Source organism: Camellia sinensis, chromosome 6, assembly GCF_055761805.1.
Source record: "Camellia sinensis isolate YWXY chromosome 6, ASM5576180v1, whole genome shotgun sequence".
Classification (NCBI taxonomy): domain Eukaryota; kingdom Viridiplantae; phylum Streptophyta; class Magnoliopsida; order Ericales; family Theaceae; genus Camellia; species Camellia sinensis.
In genome coordinates, this window is record NC_138966.1 from 28,629,792 (window position 1) to 28,646,317 (window position 16,526).

General features: G+C 38.8%; 1 protein-coding gene across 1 annotated transcript; it reads right to left on the minus strand.

The window, feature by feature from the left end:
* Positions 1–9,984: 9,984 nt before the first annotated feature.
* On the minus strand, positions 9,985–15,555 carry LOC114294970 (uncharacterized). Its single transcript, XM_082876008.1, has 7 exons — positions 14,700–15,555; positions 14,016–14,441; positions 13,424–13,527; positions 12,698–13,138; positions 11,680–12,133; positions 11,417–11,550; positions 9,985–10,074 (listed from the first exon to the last, which is right to left on the minus strand). Exons 1-7 carry the CDS (start codon positions 15,553–15,555, stop codon positions 9,985–9,987), a joined length of 2,505 nt encoding a protein of 834 aa, XP_082732134.1.
* Between the last annotated feature and the right edge of the window lie 971 nt (positions 15,556–16,526).

Below are 16,526 nucleotides of genomic sequence, written 5' to 3' on the forward strand. Positions count from 1 at the left end.
GGTGTAATGTGAAGGCTCATCTTGCATGTGGCTTGAGGTCACCTAATCATCGTAAATGAAAGAGATATGTTATGAATTATGAAATTTACTTCAAATTTTATCTAGAACAAATTGTATAGTGTAATTAAAGTTAGTGGGATGTAAATTACACTTAAAAGTTATGCGACTATACACACTCTTTTTGACGTGTGTGTCATATGTAAGTTATAATATTTGTGAGATTGATTCATAACAATAAAAAAAAAATCAAATAAGATATAACCAAAAGCCTTTTCGTTTATAATTAAAATAATAATCACAATAAGTTATGATCAAATTATAATTAATATCACAATAAGTCATAATTAAATACCACAAATACCATAACTGGGCACATGGTAACACCCTAAAATAGAGTGTGTATAACAGAATTTCTCCATACATAAAATAATTATCATCTGTAAATATTTTTTTTAAATTTGTAGCATTGTTGTAAATAAAACTAAGGCAAAATTCATTTTACTCCGACGAGATTTGATCATTTTATAGTTAACCTCCTCACCGTTATTTATTTTGTTAAACTTGTGAGATTTTATGAAAAATGCACCAACATTGAGAGTGGATATGAAAAAAAAAAATATCAAATTTTATTGTAAAAGTCAAATTTGCCCTTTTTTCATCTTCTTCCTATTTCAAAACCCTAAACCTAATACAACCAGCACCTTCTTCTACCTCTCTATCTCACATGTCCAACAATTTTCTCTCTCAGAAGTTGTTGCTAGCTCTTTGCATTCCAAACCCCACGATAGATCATTGAAGTTTTCAATGAGCGTGGACATTAGGTTTAATCTTCACTTAATAATAATATAGATGGATAGATAGATAAATAGAAGATAGATGTAACAAAGTGTTAGAGATAGCTTTGCACTTTATAGATTGGCCTTTTCTTGGATAAATGTGACCAAGTTCCATTAAAGACTAAAAATATTGTTGCTAAATATTCTGGTAGCCCATAGAGATACAAACAAGAGTATGTAATACATGCAAGGTGACAACAACAACAAAGCATGCTATCAGGGGTGGTAGCTAGTGGTGAAGGCATTGTCTTCCTCAACAATGAGTCAAGTTCGACTCTAGGGGGTACAACATGCTGGGTATTTTCTAGTGGTTCTCTTCGGAGATCTCGCGCTATACTCCGATCGAACCTTCTCCCTGCTGAAGGTGGTTGATGAACTCCGCTAGTGACTCTGTGGTGGGTCCCTTCCAATGGGTTGAGTCAAATCAAGCCGGCAACCGATTATCCTAGGGCCTAGACCCATGGATGTCATGGGGACATCTCAGGATATACTTTTTTTCTTGTTAAAAAAGAAAAAGAAAAAAGAAAAAAGCATGATATTGAATACATATATGGATGCTGTCTACCTAACACGTGTTCATAGTTGTCTACATCCTAATTTTATTCATACAGTTGATAAAAAGGTATAAATAAAATATAATTTGTAATTAGTCTAAAATAATAGAATTCACAATTTTAAGTAGAGTTAATGTACTTTTTAAATAAGAGGTCCACTAGTTTAGATCAATTAAAAGTTGTGTTTTGTTTACTGAAGTGTGAACAAAAGTATTTTTTGAGTTGTTTGTACTTTGTATCATATCTCAATGGTCGGTGATGGAACTGTTTTTTTTAGCGTTACTAGTGGCATTGATGTGACAATGGGTCTCTTAGAAATCAAAGATGATAATGTGTGCTTGACACTATCAAAAGTGATTCTAAATAATTTTTTATAGTGTGGAAATGTGGTCAAACTGAACTAGGCTTGTGAAAAGACCATCTCAAAATTTATGTCCTCTCTTATGTATTTTAGTATAGTCTCAAATTTTTATCCCTATAAAAGGTGAGAAATTAAGACACAGGCTTAATTATTGAAGTCATCTCAATGAATATGGGTCAATACTTAAGAAAAATGGGTCAACTAGGAAACAGAATCAAATCAACCTACTTGGACCAAATGCGCCAAGAGCAAAGTATCGATGAGAACTCGCTAAGGAACTGCTTGTTGAGGTCCAGTTCTTGGAGCAAACTGTACCACAGCACCACCATTTTGTTATGGCGCCGCCTTCAATACTTATTACGAGGAAGAAAGCCGAGGCAACTCCAACCTTTGCGACTATCTTCTGAGGTATAGTTCCCCGAGGCGATAGTAACCTTTAAGAGAGACTTCCTCTATACAAAGTAATGTAAAAATATTTGGCACTGATAGCAGATCCCAAGGTATTAGTAGCTTAGGGCTGACAGTAGATCCGATGCGCACATAGCTTGACTGTAACGCCCTAAAAATATAGCAATAAAACCATCTCACAATATTAATTAAATAACAACATGTACCAAAGTAATTATCATTCATTTATATTATTCCATTATACAAAAGGTAACATGTGCAATTATGCGTTTATAAGTCCTAACCCTAAATCTATAGCATGTGCCACAGACAAATGATATGAAATAAAAGTCAAAACAGATAAATTAATGCCCTAATGGCTACAACTTTCGAAGAAGACACTTGGTTACAATAAAAATAAGTTTTAACTCAACACAATTTAAGGCCTAGGCTTGTACAAAAATAATTACAGCAATAATAAAAAGGAAACTCTTGGCTCTAAGTCCTTTTAAGCTATGGCCTTAGCAGAGGCATATCATCAGCACCTGAAAATGGTTTTCTACATAAGGTGAACCAAAGCCCAATAGAGATACTCTAACACAGTATATGAATCATAACAAAGTTATAAGGTGAATGTATATGTAATGGTTGTGTCAAAACGTTTTATATCTCTTTCTAAAAACCATGCAATGCCAGATTATATCACAATTTATGAGATTATTTTCTTTACAATAGAAAATAGGGCAGTGGATACAATACTGGAAATCTCTAGGTACATGTCTGCAAGTAGGCTATACAAGCACTACCAGTTGCCATTTTTACTGGTACTAACCGGAAGGCTTGGCACCTAACCGCGCGAGTTTCTGAACTTTCACCAAAGACACATAGGCCAACAATAATACCATAACCACACCCCCTACTTTGATTCACCAAGGTATTCAACCATTTTTCTCAAAATAATATACATTTTCAATGTGTTAAATATACAACAATGCTCAATGCAAATAGATATGAAATTAGTTTCAATTCTCCTAATTCTCATGCAATTTCTACAACAATCATAGCCATCCTCCACCGATAACCCAAAACAGATATCTCAAAACAGATAGATAATTTTCAATAAAGATAAACCTTCCAAAATGTCAAGATGGGAGTGATAATGCATATTCAACTCTACCACCACCACCATCATCATAATCATCATCATCATTCCAATTTCACAAAACCCATCTCACTTCCATTTCGTCTTTACAAAATCAAATATTCACATTTTAAAGCCAAATCCCATTTTCTTTATAAATCAATTCTAAGGGCAAAAATCCATCATTTTAACACAACCCAACCACATTTTCAATTCCATAACCATTTTCAAGGATCCATTTGAAAACACCTCTTTTGATTTTAAAACCAAAACCCTAGATTTTTATCCAAAAATCCTAAATTTACAATCTTGTTTTGAAAAGCAAACAACTAAGTTAAAAATCATACTAAAGTGCGGAGAATCCCTACCTCAAAGCTAGACAACAAGGGAGAGAGTGAAGAAATCTCGACGAAATCGAAAACCAACTTTTTTTGGATTAAAATGAAGCTCTAGGTGAGCTCTAACTTTTTATCAAAGGAACTAGGGTGTAGAGATCAATAGATTAAGAGTATTTGGAGGTTGAATGTGAGTTTTAGAGAAAGAAGGTTTAGGTTTAGGGTTTTGAAATGTTTAGAAAGATATATATATATATATATATACATATATAAAAGTGGCTCAAAAAGTGAGTTTTACGAACTGATATATACGCAAACCAGTTCTAGGATCAAGGACTTGTGACTCCCAACTTGTCATTAGAGAACCCATTTGCTGAAAATCTTAAATTCCTTAAACCAAATACAATTTTGTGTTCATTCACAGGTAGTTAATATATATCTTATCCCTCAAATATTTTATGTTGGTGGGTGTCATATGTAAAACGTGTGCAATTCAAATAAATAACAATAAAAATAAATAATAAAAAAATTAATATTATAATATGTATATTACCTAAGTAGTAAGAGTGTTTTTAATGAAAATGAAGGTCTTGGGTTTAAACCTTGTGAACTATTTCTTATATAACTTTTTATTTTTGGATAGAAAAATCTACCACATGAGGAGAAGCTTTGGACACTTTATTTTAGGATAGAAAAATTTGTCTTGTGGCATGAGAAGAATGTTTGGACACTAATTTTAACATTTATTTAATACTAACGGAATTTAAATAAGTAAGAATAAAAATAAATACTATTTCCGTCCCAAAATATTAGTCATTTATTTCATTTTTTCATTATCCAAAAATATTAGTTATTTTTCAAAAATCAAAGACTAAAAATAACATGAATTTTTTATTTTATTTTTCCTACTTTTAAATTCATTAACATTAATATTTTTTAAGTATAATAATTGTATTACCAAAAGTAATTTTGAAAAGTTAATATTTTTGAAATATAATAATTTTACTATCAAAAAAATTAAATTTCTCGAAAGGAACTAATATTTTGGACAGATAGAGTACTAAAGAGATTAATATTATAATATATATTGCTTAAGTAGTAATTGTCTTTTTAATAAAATTCTAAGTCTTAAATTCAAACCTTATGTGGCTCTTTATATAATTTTTTTTTAAATGAAAAATATAATACGTTGCATGAGAAAAAGGTTTGAACATTAAATTCAATCTTCACTTAATAACACAAATAGATGTTACAAATACAAAGTGTTAGAGATATCTTTCTTTCTTTTCTTTTCTTTTTTTTTTTTTTTTTTGAACAACCAAAGTCTATAAAAAGCCATTATGGCAAAGAGGAAGATACATCAATTCTAAGAAGAGCATTAAGGGCTTGAGGAGGGTTGGCAACCCAATTCAGAGCGAAGCTATTATAAGCATGAGCCTTTGTCAACCAGTAAGCAGCTCAGTTGTTTTGTCTAGGTGTCCATCGCAACTGCAGATTTCCTCGAAGTCTAAGCTGACGAATATCTAGCACGTAGGCGAGAATCTCCTAAGGCGGAACTGTCTCTAATACCCCCAGCTTTATGACTTCTTGGTTATCACTTTCTACAGTGGCTGAAGTGAGGTTGCAGGCTTGCGCCAGGAGGGCTGCCATGCGCACTGGATGGGCTTCTGCAGCAAAGGCAGAGATGGAACTAAAGGAGGAGACTAGTCCATCCACAAGTCGGCCTTAGGAGTCATGGAGGATAGCAGCAGTTGAGGCTATATTTCGGTTAGTGCTGAAACTTGCGTCACAATTAATTTTGAACTCCCCAACTGGAGGTGGATGCCAACCTTGCTCCCTAGGAAGGGTGGGGGGGAGGCACTCGGGGATGAGGGAAATATCACCATAGTGTTGGTGTTGGTCCTCTATCCCTGAGTTATTCTTGAGGCAATAGCTGGTTGGTTGATTGGGAGGTTGTTGAATATCAATTCATTTCGGGCCTTCCAAATGTACCACCCTGTGAAGAAAATTATGCTCAATAAATCACTCCCTTTCCCAACTCTTTTGTCTTCCTCCAACCATTAAGTCGTTCACTGCTCTATGTTGAGTACAGTCTTTTTCTCCATTCTAAGGTTAAGCATGCTACCAAACCACACAGCTTTGGTCCATGGGCAATCAAAGTGCATATGTTCCACTGATTCATCGTCCTTCAAGCAGATGGGACAGATCTGAGATTGGGAGTAGTGACATTTGTAGAGATTGACTTTTATAGCCACAGGATTCTTACACGCTCGCCACCAAAAGTGTTTGATTTTTGGGGAAGCTGCCACTTTCCAAATAGACTTCCAAAAACCAGCAGGGACTTGGAAGGAGCTTGATGGTTGGTTCCGAGACCCTTCCTTCCTAGAGGACTTAGCGAGCTAGTAACCAGATTTGACAAAATACACCCCCAATCTAGTTAGATGCCAAGCCAATGTGTCTGCTCCATCCTCCACAGAGATAGGAATAGATTGGATTGCTTGACATTCCTCCTTCGAAAGAAACTAAAGTAGATGTCCAAGCCTCCATTGTCTAAGAGTGGGATCAATGGCATCCGCAACATGCACCACATTGCAATTCGAAGGCTTCAGAGAAGATAGTTGGAAAGATCTTGTATCTGGGATCCATTTGTTCTCCCAGAAGCGAAGAGATTGGCCATTGTGCACCTGCCATCGAGTCCCCTTGTGGAGGAGGTCCCTTCCATGAAGCAAGCTATGCCATGCCCAAGAACCGCGTGCTCCTGGAGAGGCGGTTAGGAAGGTAGAATGTGGAAACTATAACCCCTTGTACTTTCGGGCCCAGTAGGATAGAGGATTAGAAAGCAATCTTCATCCTTGCTTTGTAAGCATTGCTTGATTGAAAGCCAAAAAGTCCCAGAACCCCATGCCCCCATGGAACTTTGATGAACACATTGACTCCCAAGAAGCCCACGGAATGCCTTTGTTCGTTGGATCGCCCTTCTACCAAAAATTCCGAATGACCGTATTAAGTTTGTTACAGAGAGATTTCGGAAATGTGAAGCAAGCCATAGCCTAAGCTGGGATTGCTTGAACCACCACCTTGATTAAAACTTCTCTTCCGGCATGGGAAAGGAGTTTATTTTTCCAACCCTGCAGCTTTGAAGACACTCTGTCTACCAAAAAACCATAAGCTTCGGATTTGGATCTACCCCACCAAGTTGGAAGCCCCAGATATTTCACATTCTGTCTAGCCAAAGGGATGCCCAACTCCCGACAGAGCTGGTCTTTTAACTCAGCAGGAGCATTGGCCGAGAAGAATGCCTCTGATTTTTTGAGGTTTATGATTTGGCCCGAAGCCTCGCTGTAAAGTCGCAGAAAATGCATTATTTGGGAGCATTCCGAGCTACTGGCCTTGAGGAATTGAAGAACATCATCCGTAAAGAAAATATGGGACAAAATAAGGCACATCCTTTTCATTCAAAGGCCTGATATAACCTTGTTCTGAATACCCCTAGTGATTAGATTAGAAAGAGTGTCAGCTACCAGAATGAAAAGGTAAGGAGATAAGGGGTCGCCTTGACGAAGACCACATGAAGGAGTGAAGGAAGCTCTATTCTCGCCATTCGCAACAATGGAGAATTGAACCGTAGTGACACAGTCCATCACCCAGCGGGTCCAAGTATCATGAAAGCCCAACCTTTCTAGCACTGCCTTGAGTAAATCCCATTGAATGCGATCATAAGCCTTATTAAAGTCTAATTTCAAAGCCAGATGAGCATGCCTACCCCCTTTTTTCTGCCTTAAAAAGTGAAACCCCTCATGTGCCACCAGGATGTTGTCTTGAATGAACCTACTGGGAATAAAGGCCACCTGTTGCGGTGAAATAATCTTGGTGAGGGAAACCTTGAGCCTGTTAGCCAAGATTTTGGTAATGATCTTCATTTTGAAGTTGTAGAGGCTGATAGGTCCGTACTGGGATAGCTTCTCTAGTGCAGCTATTTTTGGGATCAACACCAAGTTGGTATGGTTCCACTCTCAAGGAACATGTCCCCCAAGGAAAAAACTTTTGATGGCTAAACACACTTCTGGGCCCACAATCTCCCAGTATTTTTGATAAAAGATGCCTTCAAACCCATCAGGACCAGGAGCCTTTAGCACGCCGAGGTGAAAAGCAGTTGCTTTGATCTCCGCATCAGTGACCGGTTTAACAAGATCGGAATTCATTTCAGCAGAGACAACCGTTGTGACCGAGGACAAAGCAATTTTTGACCGTCCTCAAGACTTGGTTGTACTTATAGGTCCAGTTGTAGACACCCCCTTTTGACCATCCTCAAGACTTGGTTGTGCTTGCGGGTACATCCAGCCACAAGTTCGATTGCTCGTCGAGTACTCGACTTTTGCGGCGGAACGTCACAAGTTTGAGCTCTTCAAACCCTGTATCCTTTCTATCCCATTCTTGGACCATTTGCTGGTCCTTTCAGCATGCTTCTCATGTGCACTGCCGGCCACTCTCTGCCACTGTCGGCCATGCATTTATCCCTGCCTGCCATTGATGAAGCCTGCCGGCCATCAATGAGGCACTGCCGACCACCACTGATGGCCGGCAGAACATCTTGTCTCAGCAGATTTCACTCCAGATCTTTTGAGCCAGCTGGTTTTCACTCATCTCTCCTCCATACACGTGTATGGAGGGATGAAGCCCTTTTCAAGCTTGTTTAACAAGCTTTGCTTTGCATTCCTCTATATAAGGAGAGGCTCCTCCTCCCCAGCAAGGGTTAAGCAACTTTGGAGAAAATATATCTCTCTCCCTATATCTCTCTTTCTCTCTCTCTATATTGTGTTTGTTTCTGCCTTAAAGTGCATTTTCCTCTCACTTTTGCACTACAACACATAGTGATACACCACCATCTTTGAACTGAGGTTCTTGGGAGTGTTATTTGAGCTCTAAAAGTTGGTTTTTGGCCTCAGAGATTGCTCGTTTTGAAGTTGTGCTTCAAGGGTGAGTGTATTCCCTTTTAAGCTTTTGTTTGTATAACATATTGGCCATCCTTGCATATGGTTTTAGGCCTTGCTTTCAACTGAAAAGAGTTCTGTTTTTAAGTGCTTTTGATGATTGTTAAAGGCCTCTTTGGTGTTGAGGGTGTTCAACCCTCTTATGTACCTTGTTTGGCCTTGTTTTGTGCCATGTCTTAAGGCCTTTGAGTTAGTCTTTATTTGGCCTTTTAGCCACTAAAATCCTGTGGATTTTCAGTGGTAGACATGTGGCTTTGAGGCCTTAAATCAGAGGGGGTGATCCCCTCTCTTCTTATTTTGCTTGCTTGTATTATTTGCCTATCAAATGAGCATGTATCTCTATACTTTTGAGGCATGGTGTGAGCTTGTTTTTGTGAGTTTTTAGGTCTGGCATGACTCTGTTTTTGGCTAGTTTTGTCACGCCTCAAACTCGCCCCTAAAAGTTTGGGCATGACCTACTCAGAAACGGACATTTAACTTGATATACATAACATACAGGGCCTTGACGGAAGCATTCAATATTATAAAATTATAAAAACAAACTCCATTGAGCTATCACTACTATGCCAGGATCACAAACATCATAACAAATAAATAATACTCCAAAACATGCACCTGGGCATCGCGATATACATATACATAGACAGGCCCAGCCCTAAGATTGGGCGTATAACAAAAACAATTGAGATAAGGAAGTTATGTACAATCAACCTAAGACAAGAAATCAAAGTACGAGCCAAAACTTCACAAAACATAAGAGGCTTCGTCTAGTACCTGATCACTCAGAGGTTGACAAAAGGGGATGGATGTCATAGGTTAGGACTGACCTCCCGGTTGACAAAGTGAGCCAGGCTCAGTGAATAATAGTTATACCTTTATAATTTGATGTTCAACTTAAATCATAATACAAATCAATGCGTACTTAAATGCAGAGATTACATGTTTAATCTGATTCTGTATGAATTTCAGAACGGCCTTAGGCCCAATCTTGAAACATAATGGCTTTAAGCCCTTAAACGGAATGGCAATAAGCCCTTGAATATATTGGCATTAAGCCCTTAAACATGCTGGCATTGAGCCCTTGAACATATTGGCATTGAGCCTTTGAGTATTGGCATTAAGCCCTTAAACATGCATGTATGAACCCAAGAGGTGTCTCACACGGATTCTAGAGGCGACTCACTTCGTAGCACTTAGTTCCATGTAGCATTTTGTTTCATACCCTAACAACATAAACGGAATGGCCATAGGCCCAGATATCAAAGTCTTACAGAGTTCCGAAGTCATATAAAAACATTTAAATTCTTTTACATGGTTCATTCGCATCCTTACTAACATTCAACCAAGTTACATAATTGGCGTGCGTTAACAGAATGCTATTAGCAATCATTAGCTGTAGGAAAGCGTACTACAACAGTACTACTACTCACAGTGTTGTGACGACGTGCTAGTTCCTCCTGGAGTGTGTCCTGCACACATTCATAACTTGCAAGTCAGTTCATGTCTTTTGTTGAACGAGTTCCCGATTCATTTCACTTCAAATGAATTTTCAAGCATCAATAGGCATAAAATACAAATTCTAAAAATATCCAAGGGTCTAGCACGCAAAGCAAAGCAGACCATTTTTCCCAACATGGGCCGCACGTGCGGCTGTGAGCCCCGCACGTGCCTTTTAGGTAGAACCAAAACCTCAAAATTCCTCATTTCCCGCACGTGTGGCCGGGTTCCCACACGTGCGGCCATGACCCCCGCACGTGCGGCGATTTTGTGCAAAACAGTCCAAAAATTTATACAAAATCCCATCTTTTGGTGAATATATGCAAGGCTCAAATTAGCTTTCTTAATTGATAAAACATGGCCTAAAAATCATGTTAATAAGAGCTTCAAACACATACATCATTCTAGATATAAACTAGTTCTTGAATTCTTAAGCAAAACCTAGTTTTCTTTTGCATTCAACATCGCATATAACGTCACATATATATATTAGGTAACTTCTTCATGACCTTCATGAAAAAGTAAGAAATAAAAGATAGTTTTTCCACATATATACATAAACAACTTAGTTCCAACTCATCCAATTGATAAAACATGATCCAAGTCTCAATTCCAAGTCCTAGGTTACACAATTATGGTTGAATCACACTCAAATTCAAGAAAGGAGTTATAAGGAATGAATAGACTTACTTGTGGTCTTAACCTCCCAAATACCCTCTAGATTATCCAAATTTTGATCTTGAAGAAGCACCCTTCGAGTTCCTTTTCTCTATTCTCCCTATCCTCTCTCAAGAGACATTTTAAGCTAGGAAATGTTTTTAAGTCAAATGGCCAAAGAACACACATATATATATTAGAAGTGAATAGGACAAAAAATTAATCGTTTAATCATCCTAAATTGAAATTTCACATAAGTGCTTATTATTACTTAAAAATTACGCAGATTCTAAATATAACATCAATTTCAGATAATTAGGCCTCTAAAGCTTCTAATTTCTGCTTCAAACATTATAATTGTAACAAATGTCTTCCTTATTAGACAGATATACATCCATAAGCATAGGATTCACTTAAGTAATCTCAATTTCTTAGAGAATTTCACCGTAAACATGTGAAAGCACAAAATAGGGACTGAAAATATATCAAAATCGTATGTGAGGGTCGGGTTATTACACTCTCCCCCTCTAAATAAGTTTGGTCCCTCAAACTTGTTTTACCTTAAAACGGAAACAGATGCGGATATCGGTGGTGCATTTCCTCTTATTTTTCCCAAGTAGCTTCGGTCCTGTAATGTTCTTGCCATTCAACCTTTACCATTGGAATTTCGCGATTTCGTAACTGTTTCACTTGCCGGTCCAGAATTCGAATTGGTTTTTCCTCATAAGTTAGCTTGTCATTCAACTCAATTTGGTGGTAATCAATGACATGTGACGGATCTGGAAGGTATCCTCGAAGCATAGAAACATGGAATACGTTATGTACTTGACTCATATTTGGTGGAAGGACAACCCGGTAGGCTACCGGACCCGCTCTTTCCAAAATTTGAAAGGGACCAACATATCAGGGTGTTAACTTACCCATTTTCCTGAATCTTGGATGTCCTTTCATCGGAGTGACCTTTACAAAGACATGACTATCCACGTCAAATTCCAAATCCCTTCGTCGGTTATCCGTATAATTTTTCTGCCTACTTTGAGCAGTTTTCAACCTTTCCCGAATTAATTTAATCTTTTCAGTTGTCAACTGAACAATTTCAGGCCCTAGCAACGATCTATCTCCAACTTCGGCCCAACATACGGGAGAACGGCACGGTCTTCCATACAGAGCCTCATAGGGTGCCATTTCAATACTTGAATGGTAACTATTATTGTACGCAAACTCTACCAATGGTAGATGGGTTTCCCAACTTTCTTGAAATTCTAATACACACATTCGGAGCATATCCTCCAGAGTCTGTATCGTTCTCTTGGATTGACCATCAGTCTGAGGGTGGAAAGTTGTGCTGAACTTTAATTCTGTACCCATTGCTTCCTGCAGACTTTGCCAAAATCTGGAAACAAACTTTGGATCCCTATCTAACACAATTGAGGCCGGAACACCATGAAGCCTTACAATTTCATTCACATAAATTACCGCCAGTTTATCTGCATTATACTGAGTCTTCACTGGTAGGAAGTGAGCGGACTTCGTTAATCGGTCTACAACGACCTATGTAGAATTCATACCCCGAGGTGTCCGTGGTAACCCCACAACAAAATCCATGGTCAGATGTTCCCACTTCCATTCTGGGATTGGAAGGGGTTGCAATAATCCTGCTGGTCTCTGATGTTCCGCTTTTACTTACTAACATTGCAAACACTTAGAGACGAATTCTGCGATATCCTTTTTCATGCCTGGCCACCAAAAGTTTTGTTTCAAATTCCGGTACATTTTAGTACTTCCCGGATGCATTGAAAATCTTGAGGCGTGTGCTTCTTCCATCAATTTCCGTTTAAGTTCCAACACATTGGGGACACATATTCGGTTTTGAAATTTGAGCACCGAATCCACTAAGCTGAACCCTGGTTTTGGTTTTGTCTTTAACTCATCACATACCTTCTTTAGAGTTTCATCTTCCATTTGATGTAATTTAATTTCCTCAAGTAGGGTCGGTTGGGCCATCACTGCTGCCATTATAGCTTCCTGCCCATGTAGTACGAGATCTACTTCCATTCTATCCAATTCAGTTGCTAATTCCTTTTGTTCTGTAACCAAATTTGCCAAATTTCCCATATTCTTCCGACTAAGTGCGTCTGCAACTGTGTTGGCTTTCCCAGGATGGTAATGAATCTGTAAATCATAATCTTTAATAAGTTCCAACCACCGTCGCTGCCGCATATTGAACTCTTTTTGGGTAAAAAGATACTTGAGACTCTTATGGTTAGTGTACACTTTGCAGGTAGTGCCATACAGATAGTGTCTCCATATATTCAAAGCAAAGACTACTGCTTCTAGCTCAAGATCATGCATGGGATAATTCTTCTCATGGGGTTTCAGCTATCGAGAGGCATAAGCGATAACCCTTCCATTTTGCATAAGTACACAACCAAGCCCTTTATGCGAAGCATCACTGTAGATTACAAACCCTTCAGTACCGGATGGTAAGGCCAGCACTGGTGCTGTAGTTAACTTTGTTTTCAATTCCTGGAAAGCAGATTCCCGCTCTTCTGACCATTCAAATTCAACTCCCTTTTGAGTCAGTTGTGTAAGTGGCACAGCGATTTTGGAAAAATCTTGCACAAACCTTCTGTAATATCTAACTAATCCCATAAAGCTACACACCTCAGTTACATTAGTGGGAGTTGGCCAATTCATGATCACCTCAATTTTGTGTGGATCAACAGAAACTCCTTCCTTTGTTATAATATGCCCAGAAATGCCACCTCCTGTAGCCAAAATTCACATTTTTTCAGCTTTGCATACAGTTTCTTTTCCCTGAGGGTCTGAAAGATCAAGCAAAGATGGTTTTCATGAGCTTCCACATTCTTCGAGTAAATGAGGATATCATCGATAAAGACTACCACAAACTCATCCAGATAAGGTTTAAAGACACGATTCATCAGATCCACAAATGTTGCCGGTGCGTTGGTAACTCTAAAGGGCATAACCAAAAATTCATAATGACCGTATCAGGTTCAAAAAGCTGTCTTCTCAACATCATCAGCTTTGACCTTCAACTAGTGATATCTGGACCGTAAATCAATTTTAGAGAACACTTGTGCCCCTTGAAGCTGGTCAAATAAATCATCAATCCGTGGTAATGGGTACTTATTCTTGATCGTTACCCTGTTGAGTTCCCTGTAATCAATACAAAGTTAGAGTGTTCCATCTTTCTTTTTCACAAACAGAACTTGTGCACCCCAAGGAGACACACTCGGGCGAATGAACCCCTTATCAAGTAAATCTTGTAATTGAACCTTTAATTCCTTCATTTCAGCTGGTGACATTCTATACGGGGTCTTAGAAATGAGTTGAGTTCCCGGCGCTACTTTAATTGTAAACTCAATTTCACGGTCTATTAACTGCCCTGGTAATTCTTCCGAAAAGACATTCGAAAATTCACGAACGACTGGAATTATATCGGTATTCCCATTCATCACTTGCCCTTCCAAAACACTACACAAATACCCCTGACACCCTTTCTGAATTAATCTACAAGCCTTTGCTGCAGAGATTAAATAAGGTGGGAAAGTCACTTCCTGTCCCTGAAAAACAGACCTTGACTGTCCCAAAGGGTGGAAATTGATTTGCTTAGTCAAACAGTCTATAGTCACACCATATTCACTCAACCAGTCCATTCCTAGAATAACATCAAAATAGGTCATGTCGAGAGGTAACAGATTAGAATACACCCGACTATCCCCAAGTTAGAGTTCACAAGCTAAGTATACAGAAGTACAAATCATAGAATTCCCCAAAGGTGAGGACACACATAGCATATAAGATAGTACTTCCTCAGATTTATCTAAATTGCGAGCAAATAATTTTGACACAAAAGAATGGGTAGAGCCAGAATCAAACAATACATAAGCAGAATGACCGTGAACCATAAATGTACCTGACACCACCGTTGTCGCATTTTGCACATCTCTCGAAACCAAAGCAAACACCCTACCCTGTCTTACAGCATTTTTATTGTTAGTAGGTTTGGCAGCTGACTTGTTGTTGGTAGGTGGTGTAGACCCCGCTGAACTGGTAGTAGCCATATTACCATTTTGTTGCTTTCTCTGAGGGCAATCTTTTATCAAATGGCCCTTTTTACCATACCGGAAACAAGCTTCAGACTTCCGATGGCATGTTCCACGATGCTTCTTTCCACATTCCAGACAAACAGGAATTGAATCTTGACTAGGGATAGAAGTATTTGAAGTCCCTGAATTTTGTTTCTTATTTGGCGGAGTAGTTGTCCCCTTTGACCATTGAGTATTCTGCCTCTTCCCTTTCCATTCGAAAATTTGGTTCTGAGCAGTAATATTTCCTTCCGCTATCACAGCCCTCTCCAACACATCAACATACGTGGGTAACTTTAGCATATTGACTCGGTCCAAGATAGCACCCCGTAATCCCCCTTCAAACTTCTGTGCCTTCTTATAATCCGTGTCTACCATGTGAGGTGCAAACTGGGCTAACTCTGCAAATTGGGCTTCATATTCGGCAACGGTCTTGTTCCCTTGTTTGAGAGTTTCAAATTCCGTCACCTTCTTATCTCGCATACTTTGAGGAAAATACTTGTCATAGAATAATTCCAAGAATGTGTCCCATGTCAATCCTTTATGTATAGTTCTCGTAAGCATCCACCATCTCCGTGCCTCATCCTCAAGAGTGAAGGCAGCCAATTGCACCTTTTGAGCTTCGGTACAAGGGAAAACTTCGAATAACTTCTCTATTCCCAGCACCCATGCTTCAACTTTCATTGGTTCTATTCCTCCTTTGAATGACGGCGGTTTCATCTTTTTAAACTCCTTAGTAAGGGTAATGGTCCGGTCTTCAGCATGGAAGTCTTGTACTGCTGGTGGAGGTACCGGTGGCGGTGGCGGTTGCTGTTGTGGCTGTTGCTGTTGTTGCCGTAGGGTCTCCGCCATTTCCATAATCATTTGCTCCATCCTATCCAACAGTGCAAAAGTAGCATCTTCTAGGTCTTCTGTCCTTGTTCTCACCATAATCTACACAACAATCAATTATCTACTATAGACATAGTTCAAAATTGGTAGCATTATCAGAGTACACTTAACGTTGTCATCAATCTTTTCATATACTTTCAGGATGTCATGCATAATGCCTAAGTCTTTTCTAGATACCCTAAAGCTCAATGGATCTGTGTGTGAGATAGCAACTTGTGCTCTGATACCACTTGTCACGCCTCAAACTCGCCCCTAAAAGTTTTGGCATGACCTACTCAAAAACGGACATTTAACCTGATATACATAACATACAGGGCCTTGACGGATGCATTCAATATTATAAAATTACAAAAACAAACTCCATTGAGCTATCACTACTATGCCAGGATCACAAACATCATAACAGATAAATAATACACCAAAACATGCACCTGGGCATCGGTTATATACACATACATAGTGTAGCACGTCCGCGAGGGACCCCGCTACAGTTCGGACTCGATTTGATGTCACGGTTCTTAATCTGAACCAAAGAGTCCAAATCTGGCAAATCGTTTTGAGAAAACAGATTTTTAGAAAAAGAAGTGCGAAACATGGACTGCTTTGCCAGATACAGAGTCGCCACCTAAATATTTTTTTATAGGGGAATTTAGGAAACCCTGACTCGGTGCCAAAGGCCACGTGTCCGTCACCACCAAAGTTGCCTCGGCTCGGGAGCTTGGGTACGATTGGGGAAGGTCAGCTATGAGCACCCCCTCTCGCCC

Bases quoted from the DNA above. Each gene is read 5' to 3' on its own strand.
- LOC114294970 (XM_082876008.1), bottom strand. From the start codon at position 15,555: ATGAAAGTTGAAGCATGGGTGCTGGGAATAGAGAAGTTATTCGAAGTT. The intron at 13,528-14,015 runs GTGTGTCTCCTT...TTTTGGCTACAG, and splicing joins TAAGGGGTTCATTCGCCCGA to GAGGTGGCATTTCTGGGCAT. The intron at 12,134-12,697 runs GTATGTGATGAG...CAAAGTCTGCAG, and splicing joins AAGATGAAACTCTAAAGAAG to GAAGCAATGGGTACAGAATT.